At 31.8% G+C, this 17,250-nt stretch overlaps 1 protein-coding gene across 1 annotated transcript; it reads right to left on the reverse strand.

Annotated features, from left to right (window-relative positions):
• Positions 1-1,612: 1,612 nt before the first annotated feature.
• LOC132739239 (heat shock 70 kDa protein 12A-like) lies at positions 1,613-16,124 on the reverse strand. Its single transcript, XM_060726902.1, has 5 exons — positions 16,089-16,124; positions 9,629-9,928; positions 7,288-7,509; positions 6,592-6,748; positions 1,613-3,899 (listed from the first exon to the last, which is right to left on the reverse strand). Exons 2-5 carry the CDS (start codon positions 9,653-9,655, stop codon positions 2,842-2,844), a joined length of 1,464 nt encoding a protein of 487 aa, XP_060582885.1. The 5' UTR covers positions 9,656-9,928; positions 16,089-16,124; the 3' UTR covers positions 1,613-2,841.
• Positions 16,125-17,250: the final 1,126 nt, after the last annotated feature.

Consider the following 17,250-nt stretch of genomic DNA (forward strand, 5'->3'; position numbering starts at 1 on the left):
TTCAGTATTGCCAATAAAGCTAGGGATAAGCTGTTAAACTGAGCTTGCAATTCCATGAAAATAAATATCACAATTCACACGCGTTTTAAATAAAGTTATTTAAAACATATATAACAACATATTTGTTTATTTGATTTTTATTAATCAAAATAAAACTAATTAACACAACATGACATTAACTGCTAATAATGATAGCCGCTACCATGGGTCAAAAAACAAAGCATTCCATAAAAGACGACGACGCTCACTCGCCAATAATTTTGATATTTTCTTTCTTCTCGTGTAACGTCTAATGTAAGGTAATGTAATGTAATTTAACCACTACAACGATGTCTGAAGTTCTTTAGATAATACTAAGATTTTAAAGGGATACTCAGGCAAATAATTGACAATTATTATATTGATCTTGTGTACTCAAATGCTAAAATGACATTTTCTAATGCCCCGGCAGAATTTCTGTATAAATTCTATATTTTTTGGGTTTGAAGCGTAAATATATCTATATATTTTGAACAATATTTAGCCGCCGACAGAATCACTGAGTTGTTTTAAAACTAGTCATGTGACTTGAAAAAAACTGGAAGTTACAATAATAGATATTATAGATATTGTATGATTGAAACAAGTCTAAGACATTCATTTGACATGTTATTTAAGGTTTCCATAGTTCACTGTGATACTAAATATCAAATATCCCATTTATGAAATAAAATGTAACATTATATTTACTGTTTTAAAAGATGACACATTGTAGTTTCTTATCAGTTAAATTTTCGGTTTTTGTAAAGTAAAATGCCAGTGCACAGTCAATATCTATTAATGTTTTAAGTTTATATGAGTATTTCAATTAATAAAACTCCTGTAATCCGAGAACATTTTCATTGGATCATCGTCACAAATAATATTAAATGCAAGAATGCATGTCAACATGAGGTATAAGTCACTTTTTGAAGATGGTTTTAATGATCTGATAGATAGTGTCCCTTACAGATCGAATATAAAGAAAACATTAAAAAAAACCAATAAAAAGGCGAAAAATAATTCAAAGTTATTCTTAATGTTTGCCGAAAAATACTACAACGCAAAATAACTGTACACAGGGTTTTGGCATAATTTGTATTTGTGTTATATCCCAAAAAGCAAGTACGTGATGTTTGGTACCGCTTTTTTAGGATACCTCATTACCTTCATACTGATAGAACTTTATTTCGAATAGCTGCTCGCATTGGTTACGAGCTAAATGCAACAGAGAAGATAAAGCAACAAATTTACAGTTTTTAGTTAAAGAAAAACAGTTATTTACAATAATACAAAAGAAATATGAAAATAAAGTTTAACTCACAATTGTCCACAATTTCAAATTTAACACATGTCCTAAAGTTTAACTCACAGTTCGAAATTCAATTGTCCACAACTCAAATTTAATCAATGTCCATTGTCCACAGTAGAATAAATACAATATGTTCAAATCACTTCCCACACAGAATAACAGAATCCAAACAAATGAATTACTATGTTAGCAGTACAATAGCACTCAATCTACACAATAGCACAAATTAGCACACACTTCGAAGTACAAACATTCATCATAATTATATATACAATCAATGAACAATCAAGAATACTTAACTACTTTGAGAAAAAATATTCCAGAATAAACATGAAAAGAACTTTCTTGAAAGAAGATGAATGAACATGAAAAATTATATAAACATTAAAATGATTAAATAAAAAATAATTAAAAAAGATGGTGGCATGAGTAGGTATCGAACCTTCGACATCGCGACTGTCAGTCCTGCGCTCTACCTACTGAGCTATTCAGCAAATAGCCACTAACACACATTTAAAATAAAGTCTATTTACATAACACATTGACGCAGAGGTACGTCATGGCAATTTTAGAGGGGCTACATTATGTTTTACAAATCGAATGGAAAAAAATAATTTCCCTCATTTTGTACAACGTTACGTCAATTTTCTTAAAATATCGTGTTGCGAGTATATCATTCCAAGGCATTACAAGAGTAATAAAACACAGCCCATTTAACTCATTAAACACACATTTTCACAAATCTTTTTATTAAAGGGACTCCACTGAGGTTTAAAAGCTTAAAAGCATAACATTTGAATTCCTTACATTAATGAGCTGGGGCACTTTAAACAAAAATATATGCAAAGATAGACTAAATAGTTAAGAAATATACTTTGAAATAAATTGAAAACCGTATTTTTGTGCCTTTCTTAGCCCCGTTTTAGTAAAAAGCCTTTAAACGCTTTTCATGTTGGGTCATTTTCTTACAATTTGAATAATTATTCTGGTAAAACGAAGTGCGCGAATGATTTGAAATTTTGCACAAAAATTAGTGGTCTAAACCTTCATCAAATGGTACATTTATCTGGAAAAAATATTTTCAGTCCCATCATGTCAAAAAAACTCAGTGGAGTCCCTTCAAGCACATAAACATTTTATTTGTTAAACACTTGTAGTGTGCACATGCAGCATTTCAAGTTATAATTATTATACAATATCAATGTGTAATATCAGGATAAATTTGCAATTAATAATCTTGATTATTAAAAAAACACGGATACTTGTTAATTAAGCAAAAACATTAAACATGTTTTCAGAAATTCATTCTTGCACAATTGTTATATTAATTCCACTATTTACGGGTCTTAAAGCATTCACACTATATAATATAACTAGTTTTGTCATCTCAAAATAGTTCAACACAATATTAAATTCTTACAGAGTTTGATTTATTTCATTAATTATTTTTAATTATGCATGTCTTATTTAGCAGGTCTTTGACTTTAAATTGTTTTTTTTCTGTTCACTGATTACCCGTGGAAATCAATGGACCCTTTTTCTAATTTCCCTGTTTTTACATCTCGAGCTGTCACCTCAATTTCTGTACCGCTAAATGTAAGGCTCACTTCAACTTCACGCAACAAGTCTCCATCATGGTTTGGCAGTTCTATCCTCATTTCCCCTATGAGTTTGCAACCTACATCAGTATATTTGGGATCTTTCATCTCTGACGCAAATATGGGAAATGCCATGGCTTTTTGATCCCTGTGGACTGTTGTGTAAGTTTTTGTAACTTGCGGCTCTCCTACTTTAACTTTTTGATTTCTCTCAACATGCTTACTGAACACGTCCCTACATTTAGGTCCCGAATCAGTCATTACACGCTTGATTTCTTGATGTTTGCCTTCTATAAATTGGGTATATATACTTACACCATAAGTATACCTCAGAACTCTTTCTGAGATCGAAGTAGGACTGTGTCCAAAGATAAGCGCTCCCCGCAATATCGACGATGATGCTTCTTTAGGTATGATTACATCAATGCCACGAAAGCAGGATTTCACCCTCTCTTGGAGCATAGGCGACTCAGAAAAACCTCCAACCATTAAAATGGCTTTAATGTTTCTGACGGCTGGATCTCTAATGAGGTTTTCCGTATGCTGTATTGTTTTAGCTAATGCAACATCAAAAAGCTTTTTAAACACGATTGCGTCAAACTTCATCTTGTCAGCCACAAATGTAATATTTTCAGCATATGAAGATGATTCAACAGCCTCTTTAAAGTTTTGTCGGAATTTACTTTCATACTGCTCACGAAGAGTTTGGGGTATCTTCATGACAACTTTTGTCTCCTGTTTAGGTTTCATTGTTCTTTTCTTCACTTCAAAATCGCGCAAAAGGATTAGCCAGTCATCCGGACTTTCCTGTTTGAATTCTTGATAAACGCTTTTTCCTACTAAATCAATGATCAGCTCTTCAAACGCCTGGTCTACAAGAGTACAACCCCAACCGCCTCCGCTTGCAGCCTGTATTTCTTTCACAGTACCATTATGTTGGACTTCATGGACTGTAGTATCTATTGTTCCACCTGTTAAATAAAAAACATATTAAACATTTGCAAAAATGCCTAAACTACCTTTGAATTGAATTGTATCAGCCCCCCCCCCCAAAAAAAAAAGAAAAAAATAAATGAATAAAATAAATAAATAAATAATAAAGCCATTTTGTATATATATATAAAGTTTAGAAAGAATCGTTTGTGCTTATAGTTACTCATTTATCTTTTTATAATTTCAATTATTTCCTGTAAATTAAAGATGTAAAAATACCATTTAGTAGAAGCAAACTCTTGTTGCTATGAGACCAGAATCGCATTCTGTATCTTTATCTATTACATTTAAGATAATTTGATACATAGAAGAATCTAACAAACAAGACAATGTTCTTACTTGGAAAGCATTGCATATAATGACCTAATTTTTCCTAAAGGTATTACCAGTTCATTATGATAATATAGCCGTTAATATGTGTTTTGTTTAACTTTATAAATTGATTGTACATAGCAGTGATATTTTATATATAAATGACATATACGGATCTGTATATGAAAGGCATCAATATATAATATTTAATTCTGAATATAAAATGTAAGATAAGCGTCAAATATAATTACTCACATCTCATGGAAAAACACAAATCAATGCGACAATTTCACATACCTATGTCATTGAAAGTTAATTTAAATAGTTATTATGCTATTGGTCCTATACATGAAAAAGCGAGTTTGAAATAAACAATCATTAGAGTCTAACCTTACGACATGTACTCTATAAATTCAGTTTCACTTTTATTTTTTGACTAAACAACAGAATCTCAAGGACGTGGAAACATACACCCGAATGTATTTTGTTTGAGTAATCAAAATTAACCTTTCAGTAAGGGATGAGACCCAATTAAGAAACGTGTCTGAAAAATGTTTTATTTAAATTATCATTATGATACTATATGACCGCCGAATGTAGTGGCATATAGCATTGCCTAGTAGTCCTCTAGAAATGTTGTATGAATCATGCACCAAGGGTAAAACTTGACTCCATCTTGGAGGTCATACAGTATCATAAGAATCCCGAGAATGGGCCAGTTTTGACCTGTGGGTCATAATTAGCTTTAGTATACATTAACAAATTAATGATACGTGCTAAAAATCTAAGCTCTGGACTTTGTTGTATTTTTACGCAATAAGACTTAAATGTGTTTTCCTATATAAGTCTACATAAATCAAGTGACCATTGGGGGTCCAATATTGACCTAGGGAGCTTGATTAATATCGTTTTTGCGGAGGTTCACAAGGTACTGTTACATGCTAAATATCTTAGCTCATAGCATTGTAGTTCATTGTAGTAAATTTGACCCGAGGGGCATGATTAAATATCAATGTCAGTTTTCTGGAGCTCCTTAAAGAAATGCTTTATTCTTCTGGGCATTGTAGTTTTAGTTTACATGATATGACTCAGACAAGATATATAGATGTCTATATGAAATTTGACCATCGGTGGTAAGGCAAATATTGACCAAAGGGGGCATGATTTGTATTGATTTTGTAGAGATCAACAAGGCAATGATACATGACAAGTATACAGGTATTAACTCTATGCATTGTAGTATCGAAAAGTAAGACGGCAATATGTTTTCTAATACAAAAATACACCAACTAAGTGACCCTAAGAGCAGGGCAAATATTGACCCAAGAGGCATTATTAATACCAGTTTTGTAGAAGCCAACAAGACATTGTCAATTCATGTTACATATCTAAGCTCTAAGTAATATAGTTTCCAATATTTACTTAGTGAACCCCGGGTCGGTGCTTATATTGTCCTAAGGGGCATGACTGATACATGTTATTTTGTGGTCCACAAAGTGATATTATGGCTGAATAGCTAAGCTCTGGGCACACAGAAAATCTCAGATGTATTTTCGTTTATAAGTAATTATAAATCAACTGATCACTTGGGCGGGGACAATATTGTACCAAGTGGCATAACTCACATCACTTTTGGAAAGGTCAATAAGGAGGAAAAAAGTGATGCTTCGGAAGAATTCAAACAGCAAAATTGCATACTCGGTTTGATTGAGTCTCTACAGGAGGGATAATGAAAATGTGCAACATCCCTCACGCCCCTTAGCACTGGCGAGCCAAGTAGTTTCAATTTCCTTCCACCGGTTCAAAAGATACAGACAGACACGAAAACTGCTAACAGACAGACGACAAGATGCATAAAAATATACGCCAAAATTTTTCGGTGTTTAAAGTAGTAGAAAACAGACGGAGGTTATTGTACACAGGCAGTTCTCGTCTTTATATCTTAATGACATATTAGGATTGGTATTTTATAAAAGTTACATATATACATGCATAATTATTGTGGAAATTAAATGTCAAATTATCGCCATATACCAGTAACTAAACCTTATGGAATATCACAAAACAATGCGACAATATCCTTTATCTATTGCATATGTTACTGAAAATTTATTATCTGCGAATCTATAAATACTTATCAATACAGTTATCTCAATTTTAGTGTGACTTGTCTATAAATTTATGTATACTGTTACAGTTAAACTAAACAAAAAGTACTCTTAAAGTCCAGCTTCTATATCCATTTGATTGAAAAGGCAGAAGAAGAGCCGCCCACAAGTTACATTATGCTTTAATGAACTTAGAATATTCTCGTTTATTAATCTTATCAGAGAGAGAGAGAGATTTATAAATATATACCTCCAGCATCTAGCACCATGTATCTCGTTCCAGCTGGGAAGGAAGCAATGCAGACATTAGTAGTATCGATTCTTTTTTCAACTGACAAATGGCGACAGAAAATGGAGGCCGCTTCTGGTTCAAGGGCGATTCGTAATTTTCGATCATCAATTCCAGCCTGAAGAGACATTGCAAGTTGATGAAATTGTCAACTTCACTACCTTTGATATGTTTTATCAGATTAAAACTAAACAATCAATAAACTTCTTATAGAGCATTATTCAAAATATTCCTAAAATTTACCGAAGTGAGGGGCTGTTTTCAAAGTTTGTCTATTATTTTTAAGAAGTATATTGATTAATCTTGTAAAATACTTTTACTGTGTACTTTTGATTTTATTACACTTTTTAATTATCAGGAACCATATGTGTTATTTTATTTGGCATTTTTAGCCGATAAATAGCTATAATGATTATATTATAAAAAAAATAAACACTTTTTTGTTAACACGAGCATTCTGAGGCATACTTGAAAAATACAAAAGGAAAAAAAGAAAGAAATAAAGTTGACTCCTCTTTGTTTTAAAACCCACGCCCCTCAGATTCAATGCCGTTGACATTAATTATATCCTACCTAAATACTCTTCAAAGGGGAGGTAGCGCATTAAAGGGATCATACCTAAAATGAAACGGATCGATGAATATAAAGATAACAAACCTTTTCACCAGCTTTTCTCATGAACTGTTTTGCAGAGTCTGTCCAAATAGCCGGAACGGTGATAAGCCAATGAACCTCAGACTTCTCAATAACTCCGGACATTCTGTCTTTGATTTCATCATGCATATCATTAACAAGGTATTCTATCGCCATAGCAAAAACATCAATTGCAGGTAGTGTGTTTCCCATTTCGTCCGTCAACGTCATTTTCATGTCGATTTTCTGAATGGCAAAATACGAAAAATTAATGTAAAGGAAAATTCAAGATACGTAATATTTGTGCTTAATATCAACATGGAAAATAACGTCAACAGAGCGCAAACCCGACAATTTCAAGTCGCACTCTTTAGCAACTAATTAAATACACCACCGTTACTTCAAACTTTCGTAAGAAACTGAAAGGTAGTGAAACAATTGAATGATGTCCAGGGATATAACAATTGTTGTATATTCAACCAATTGTAGTGAAAAGGTAATAAAGGAAATGGACCGAATTGATTAATAAGTACTCTCAACAAGAAACTTCAGAGTTATAAGGCGTGATAAAACAATCATTGAAGGACTTTTCATTGAGACGAGAGAATATAAAGGAAAAATAACATAAGAAACGGCAAAAAACATACAAACGAAACATCAAACCGTGATCCATGCTCTTCTTTGTTGATCCTAGTAATAATATATCCTTGTAATCAATATAATTATAATTCCCTGCGGTCTGAAGATCGCAGGGTATTGGTACGCGTTAACTTTTGAGGCATGGAGGAGCACGTGACCTGTTTTCGGTACATGGAGGAGCATGTGATCTGTAAACCGTACATGATTGGTTAACTGACCTTTTCGAAAACCTAGCTAAATACCGTTTGCCGGTACGTTACGGATTTACCTCTAGGGAATTAGTCCGAATTACACCTATTAAGAACAAAAATCTATTACGTGATATTTCTAATTTTCTATGATTATTTTACCGTTTAAGGTGGAAAAACTTGAATGATGTGTTTGAAAATTATCAATGTTTCTTTAAAATCTATCTCAAATTTTACAAACAATAAATTGTTTATACTGAAAATCTACAAAATTAAAATATTCGTAGTGGCATCTGCCATAATGAATAGAGATATTTTCTGCGTAAACTTGTGTGTTTACTTTATTCTTTGTTTGCTCGGAATTATTCATAAAATGGTAGGCCTATTTAATCATTTTCTTAAAAAGAAATAATTGTTTTATGTTCGACCTTCTCCGGTCTTCAACGGTCACCAGTTTCCAAAGACCTTCTTCTATATTGATTATTGTCAACTATATTTCTGATACAAACATTTATTTATCCCCCCAACAAACAATGTTGAAAATAGTTCAATGAAATATCTTTATATCATTAAAAATGTTCCCCGCAGGAAACCATTTTACTTGTTAATTACTTTGGGAATTTAGATCAATGAATGTGAATAATAAAGAAATTTAAGGTAAACCATGGGTAATGCATTACCTCCACTTTGAAGAGTATTCAAATAGGCTAGAATCGCTTGCAAACTACACTGGAATTGTCGGACATGGGTTCAAGCCCCAGAAGGTGCAATTTTTTTTCTTTCTTTTTTTTTCTTTTTACATTTTTTATGTATCTCTCTGATCCCTTATGGAAGAAAAAAGGGTTTGATTTAAATTATATAATTATTGTAGGTATTTATTTGCTAAATAAGTCCAAAATTTATAGTAAATATGATCCCAGATATTTTCAAAGTTTAATAAAATAAAAACTATACGGTAAAAGTATTACATATTTCTCATGATGTCTTTAAGAAAATTTAGGCAAACTTTGAAAACAGCCCCTCATAATGGTAAATTTTAGGAATATTTTGAATAAGGCATTTCAGATAGGGAAATAGTAAAATTAGTGTTTAAAGTGGGTGGGGTAGGTAAACACTTTTATACATATTAAGAACATTTGTTTATAAAAAACATTTTGCTCGTGTAATTTGTTATCTGAATGTTATTATTTGTTTCTTAGCAATAGAAAAACATTTTTTATAATGATGATATTACAAATTATTTAGAGTTTCTTCATTTTTGAAAATAAGCCCTTCTAATGGCAAAGTCTTAGTTTAGAAATATATCCATAACTCATAAACCACACGGTAAATTTTAGTTAAATTTTGCATACAGGTGACCTTTAAGACATATAACTGTCATATGTTGTCAATTTTACAGTTCCTTATGGTGCCCATTACCCATAGACATTACCCATAGTCTACCTTAATAAGTAAAATCAGGATAATCAAACTAAATAATGTGTTACAATCCAGAAACTGCCCAAACATAATTCATTCAAAATTAAGATATTACTTACATCCCCAATTTGTTTATAAAGTTTCATTTTAAATCTCTAAAAGTAGTAGTATCCCTTGTGTTTTCCCTCTGTTATAAGATCTATATAACGGTTTTCAGCATCATAACCAAAGGCTTCCAGTTCCTTTCCGCCTGGTTTAATAAGTACCACCGTAGGTGTTTTCTCTGTAATTGAGCTTCCCGAATTCCATTGCTTTACATATCCTTTCGTCGGCTCTGATTCAAATTCATGGGAAAACATAACTGCCCATCCTGAATACGTTGTTCCAAAGTCTATAGAACCAACTAAAATATCATCAGCCTATAAACAGATGAAAACACGCACATTGATTGACCTGATATCCCCAGCCGAATGATACAAATCACTTGTTTAAATAGTCTTAGTATTATGTACCTCAGAGCATTATTATGATACAAAGCCAACAAATATGAGCAAAGGACACCCTTTAAATTGTAATGATAATATTATTTGTTGGCAATATTGATAATATGAAACTGCAATCTTAGGATTCGGGAATAATGAAAGCAATACAAAGTATGTTTACGTCCAAGTTATTAAATTCACTGAATTGAATTAGACTAGAAATAATCATATACATGTATAAAATTTAATTAAACTAAATAAAATTTATTTTTATGACGACCGATAGAGATATATCGCCATGTACCAATTAATTTATGATTTTAAAACTAGTTTCTTTAAATCGCTATGAAGATTTTAAAATATTACATTCATTAAAGTTACACATCGTCCTTGATACATTGTTTTAACTTTTAGATAAACTCTAAACAAACTTGAATTTTAAAATGTTCAAAGTGAAATAACTTGTATCAAAAATATACTCCAAAATCACTCATTCATCAATTGCGGTTCTTCGAAAATGTAAGATCGACTTCTATATTTTTTACAATAGGGATTTTACCCAACACACAATGGGCTTCTTTTACGGTGTCGGAATAATCATCTGCGTCACATTTTCGGTTAAGTTTTCCCTATACCCTTGACGTAAATATTTCTTCGAACTTTTGAATACTTGTTAGTGACTCTCATCCAAACTTCTAGGCAAGAAGACATAACTTTATCATGGAATTTTCACATAATTATGCCTCTTTTTTTCGACTAAGAATTTCGTAAGTTTTATCAATCTTAAGTGTTCAATTAAGTTATTATTTAAACACAAGTTTAATTGAAATTAGTAAAACAATTACACTTTGTGCGAAATGAAATAATGACGGAAAAGTAACATAATTTCTTAAATGTAAAGAACAGAACAAGTCGTTTACTATTCTCCAATAAAATTGACTTGTCCCTGATTCTTTCAGTTTTTTTTTTATAGTAAAACCTTAATTTACCAGTTGAATACAATTCAAATAAAACCCAGACATTTATGTAATTGTCTATCTGATATAAAAAAAATGCTGTATCACTTAAACTTTACCATACTTGAGTGGGTATAATTACATACAGTCTTAATTATAAATTAAATGGAAAGCTGTAAAATTATATATGTGAATAATGTTTCTTATCTGTAAGTATTTGAGAGAGCCAGGTAATAATATATTTTCATGATGCTTGGCACTTGAGGCTCTAAGAAAATGTATTTAACATGAGGTCCTTCCTACAGTTCAAGTTACGCCTGCTTTACTTTTGTGAGTGATGTCCTATACTAAAATGAAGTATGAAAAATTACAAACCATTTATAAAATGATGCAAAAGACAATTATTGTTCTTTTCCTTCAAGAGATCATTCAATCTGTTTGAATTTTACATCCGATAGTTTTAGTTATAATATCCCGCACAAGAAAGTATAAAAAATTGTATAGAAGTTAATATCTCAATAAGATAATTATTATGTAGTAGCGTGATTCGCCAGTTAACTAACCCAAGAGGGTCAAGATGGCCCTGAGGTCGCTCACCTGTATATAGGCCCCTGGAGCAGGGCCAGTTTAAACCCCAGGGCTTTTATTTGAACAAACTTGGAAGACACCCATTAGAAGATGTTCCTTGATGTTAAGTTTTTACTACACAATTATAATGAAAAACAATGACCTCTGCCCTCCCCCACCCCCAACCCTGGCAGGGCCAATTTTTACCCAAGGGCTTTTATTTGAACAAACTTGGTAGACACCCATAAGAAGATGTTTCATGCAAAACATTTAAGCTCTAGCTCATTTGGTTTTTTAAATGAAGATTTTTTAAGTTTTTACTATACACATATAGTTAAAAACAATGACACCCCTGGGGCATGGCCAGTTTTGACCCCAGGGATTTTATTTGAACAAACTTTGTAGACACTTACCAGAAGATGTTTCATGCTTAATATCTAAACTCTAGCTATTTGGGTTTTTTCAAAGAAGATTTTTATGTTTTTGCTATACACATAAAAGGAAAATCAATGACCCCCGGGGCGGGGCCAATTTTGACCCCAGGGCTTTTATTTGAACAAACTTGGTAGACACCCATTAGAACATGTTTCATGCTAAATATCTTAGCTCTAGCTCTTTGAGTTCTTTAAAAGAAGATTTTTTAAGTTTTTGCTATACACATAAAAGGAAAATCAATGACCCCCGGGGCGGGACCAATTTTGACCCCAGGGCTTTTATTTGAACAAACTTGGTAGACACTCACTGGAAGATGTTTCATGTCAAATATCTAAGCTCTAGCTCTTTCGGTTTTTTAAAAGAAGATATTTAAAGTTTTTTCTTTCGGTTGCCATGGCAACTAGAGTTCTGCATTGAATTAAATTCTTTGAACACATTTTTAAAGGTTACCGCCAAAGGAACATTCCTATGAAGTTTGGATGAAATTGGCTTTGTGGTTTATGAGGAGATGTCATTTAAAGTAAAAGTTTACCGACGGACGACGGACGGACGCCGGACGAAAAGCGATCACAAAAGCTCACCCTGTCACTTTGTGACAGGTGAGCTAAAAATTAACACCTTAGATCTATATCATTAATGCCTAGAGTCAGTGTACCCGGTGTCGTACACTTTTTTAAGGAAAAATAAGAAAATTATTTTATAGTTAAAAATTCTTCATATAATTGATATTATTTTGAAAATTACATCCTTTGCTCATAAAAACTGATGACTAAAACGTTTCTATCTTAACTAGGTCATACTTCTAGGTGCACTTGATTTTAAGCAACAGGAACAGGCCAATATAATAAATAGTGGACTCGGTTCCGCACACAAGGCCATTTTTATACTGAAAGATTATTTTACATCTTAAACATGTTTTATAAATAATATAACATCTCTAAGTCCAGATAAGATATATTTTTGCAAATTTTCAGGACTTCAAATAAATTTAATGCACATTCTTACTATACAGTATACAAACATTTATTTCCATGCACAGAAGCACACAGGAAACATGTAACAGCAATGAGACACACATTTTTACCACTTGTAGATAGCAAGCATAGACAAAAAAATTATGATTGAAAGTTTTTTCATCTATTTAGTTATGATTTGTTCGTTTAAGAGTTTGGTATTATTTTAACCAAAAGAATCAAGGTGAAATGACTTGGCGAGAAGTTAATTCATGTGTCTGCATATATTTCATAACTAACAGCAAATTTGCCATAACAAAAACATATATTTCTTTTCAAATATATATTTTATAATATGCACTCTCAAGGGAGAGGCTGGGGTGCAAGATTCAAGATTATGCTATATCCTGTTGAAAACATGCCAGTACAGTGAAACACAAAAGAAAACTGAATAAATTCATTTGAATTTTCAAGAAAAAACGAAAAATGGGAAAGTGTGCGGGACCGGGTCCTGTGCGGAACCGGGTACACTGACTCTATATCTTTTGGCGACAAATCTACTTGAAGATATATATCCCTGATGATACCGTTTTATTACATGCTTTTCGGTGGTTTATAGAAATTTATTTTATGCTTTTCAGTGGATTACTGATTTATCCGTGAAAATTATATTTGATAATTTCACAGTGAACATTATCAAAATATAATTTCACTTTTTTCAATGACGAAACTACTTTTTTAAGATTTTCCCCATGTGGTACCTCAATTTTATTTTTACTGACAATTCTGACAATGTCAGGCTGTTAAAAGAAATAGCAAAGCTGAAATAGATAAATAACTTAAATGTCAAAAGTAACACAGAGAGAAAACTTACTTCTATTCCTTCAAATTCCAATCACCAAATTTCGTCTCTAAATTTTTTTTTTCGTTTTTACAGTCTGAAAAATACATTCCTTCCCCATGCAAAACTGCTCTTGATGACATTTGGGCATATTAAAGTATCCTACGAGCAATAACTGCCGTATGCTTTATGAAAAATCGAAAAGCATTGACAGCCATCACTCGTAAAATAAGTAAAACAACCCAGCGTTCCTTCAGCAAGCTTCCAAGTTTTCCATTTTCCTAGCTCCTTTTCTGAATGTTTTCACTTCTGTCAACACTTATTTTTTGTCTGTTACAATCCTCAAATAAGTTTTCTTTCTTTTAAAAAGGTGTATGACTAACAAATCCAAATTATATCCTTCTGAATCTTACACAATTATTTTCCTCCCATGAAATACACAACTTTAAAAAATGGCTGCCGTTTACATTTTAGAAAGCCAGGTCTAATATAAATTCGCAGTAAGTAACAGAAATTTGGATGGATGGTTGGAATTTTCTCCTGCAAGAATTGTTTGTCTTTATTATTAAAACAAGCGATCATTCATATTTTTTTTAATAAAATGAATACATATCACCGTCATTTAACCTTGATTGGCGGACTTATTTTTCAGCTCAAGACTTCTTGTTTTAAATAAGAAATTCCGTCTAAATGGGGCTCTCAATGGGGGAAACAGATTTTAATATTAACGTTAAAATTATGGAAATTTCGTTTTAACTTGTTTTTAAGCATAAAATAAAAAGAAAATTTGTCTGTTTGTTGTGTAAGATGTAATTTTATTTCATCTCGTGAACTTTAAAAACAGTATTCTCACTCGTGGCTACGCCACTCGTGAGAATACTGTTTTTAAAGCTCACTCGATGAAATAAAATTTCATCTTACACACAAACAAACAAATATCCTCTATATATCAGTGATATAAAACTGGTAATTTCACTGTATGAAACAGTGAAATTACCACTTTGATAATTTCACTGTTTTGAATTTAAGCCCCTTACGTTGTTTCAGTGAAAAACCAGCGTGCACAGTACTGGGTACCAACTTAATGACGTGACGTCGTAAATTACGTCACGTTGTATTATTATTTGGCGCGCTTTTCATTCAGTATTAGGATTAATGTCTTTTTAAAACGTTTCTTGGCATATAATAAAAAGAAAATTTGTTTAGTTTAGTGTAAGATCGAAATATATTTCACCTTGTGAACACCAAAAGTTCATATTTCACTCGTGGCTGCGCCACTTGTGAAATATACCTTTTGGTGCTCACTCAGTGAAATATATTCCAATCTTGCACTGAACTAAACAAATATCCTCTATGTATTGGACAATGGATAACAAAACTTGTAATATTTTTTTGAATTGTACGTACACGCAATTTGATCGTCATTTTATTGTTTGCAGATTAAAATCTGACAAAATACGGTGTTATATTCTAAAGCATGTTACAAAGCATATCGCAATCAATATGTTATAAACCACATTTTACAGATTAAAATACTATAAATTATGATACAAGCTGACTTTTATGTTATAAAGTCTAATGTATAATGATCACATATTCATGTGTAAACTAGTGCAGAAAAAAAACAGAATTTTCCTTCTTCATAAATGTCAATCTTTTACAAGTTTTATAACTTTTAAATAATGATTTTAGCTTATTTCAGTGAAGAATTTAACTGAATGTGAAATTGTTGATCATATTAGTAGGAAAATGCGACCACAGTAGTATTTTGACTTCAATACAAAATACTGATTCAACAATTGCCAAATGTCAACAGAAGCAAATGATGGTTCAGGTTGATGACATGTGAGTAATTATTTTGGAAACTATAGCTAGATACCATGAATTTAAAGCTGTTGGTATATAGGAAAGCTTATGAGGTGAAGGCAAAATTACATATCTGTAGCATAATGGGTCTTTAAGGAATGTAAACAAGTCGAAATATTCGCAATAATAAATTGTGATAAGCTGGTATGTCGCACGATATTACATTTATATTTAAAGATCAACAACAATATGGAATGTTCAGTTCAAAAATCAGATATCAAAGTGTCCTGTCCCTTGTCTTCCCCTTATAATGGTTTCTTCCGAAAATAAAGACTATATCTCGACTTACTTTTAGCAGTCTTTTTGTCATGTTTTTTTTTTTTTGAATAAGTCGCAGCATTTCATTTTTCTCTTTTCCGATTTTTTACGAATATTCATTATATAAATAATTTCTTAATAAAAATAGCTGATTGTATGTCATGTTCAAAATTATTTTTAAGTTCGACCTAGCGCTGAGAAGTAAAATAATATAAACTCACCATTTCGCTGCTGTGTTCAAAATGGCTATGAGGAAGTTAAAATCATTGCTCGATATTAGGAAACGGAACTCAATTATGATTTTAAGATATTGAATCATTTTGCTGTAATGCTTATGAATTTACGTGAAAATCTCTGTCATTTGGTTATGTCGACATGGATAGAAAATAAATTTATTTGGTTATGGTTTAATCATCATCATCATCATTATTATCATCATCATCATCATCATCATCATCATCATCATTATCTTCATCTTCATCATCATCATCATCATCATCATCATCATTATCATCATCATCATCATCATCATCATCATCATCATCATCACCATCATCATCATCATCATCATCATTATTATTATTATTATTATTATTATTTTATTATTATTATTATTATTATTATTATTATTATTATTATTATTATTATTATTATTATTATTATTATTATTATTATTATTATGGAAAACAGAATACATTGTAACTTGTTTCTGTTCGTAATAAGTTAATTATTTGAAAATATCCCTGTTTTTATTCATACAAGAGAGAGTGGTTGCTTTAAGAAATAGTATCGGTCTCAGCGGTGTCTACGGCCATTTAACACCGGTTTAGAGTTTTTAACGCCGTTCCTGGACGACGATATATACAAATGACAATATTTGAATAGTTCTACCTGTACACCGCCCATCTTTAGCCAATCAAAGCGCAAGAAGCTTATTATTTTGCCGATTGAAGCACTGATTAAGTAGAGCATATGTAGTCTAACTAATTGTACTACGCGATATTTTTCATCTTGGCAATATCTCCTACATTCTGACCCAGAACAAAAAAATATATATATATCAGCACGTCTAGAACGGATCAATTATTTTGTTGGTTTTATGTGTTGACCACAAACAATAAAGGTATTTGGCAAGACATGAATTAATATTTCTATATTCATGTCAAGCATTTTTGGAAATGCTAATACTTGTGATGCGTATGAATTTGCCAGGAAGGCCGTAGACCTGAGTGGTTAATTTAGTGACATCAAACCACATGCTAATATGACTAAATAAGGGAAATCATTAACGCTACTTTTTTCAAGCGGTGATTATTTCCCTTGTCGAGTTTCGTTTTGGGCTGTTATGTTTCTCATCTTTCTGTCGCTAAGGTATGATTGGGT

This window comes from Ruditapes philippinarum, unplaced genomic scaffold (genome assembly GCF_026571515.1).
Source record: "Ruditapes philippinarum isolate M1 unplaced genomic scaffold, ASM2657151v2 ctg1818_1_1_1_1, whole genome shotgun sequence".
NCBI classification, from domain to species: domain Eukaryota; kingdom Metazoa; phylum Mollusca; class Bivalvia; order Venerida; family Veneridae; genus Ruditapes; species Ruditapes philippinarum.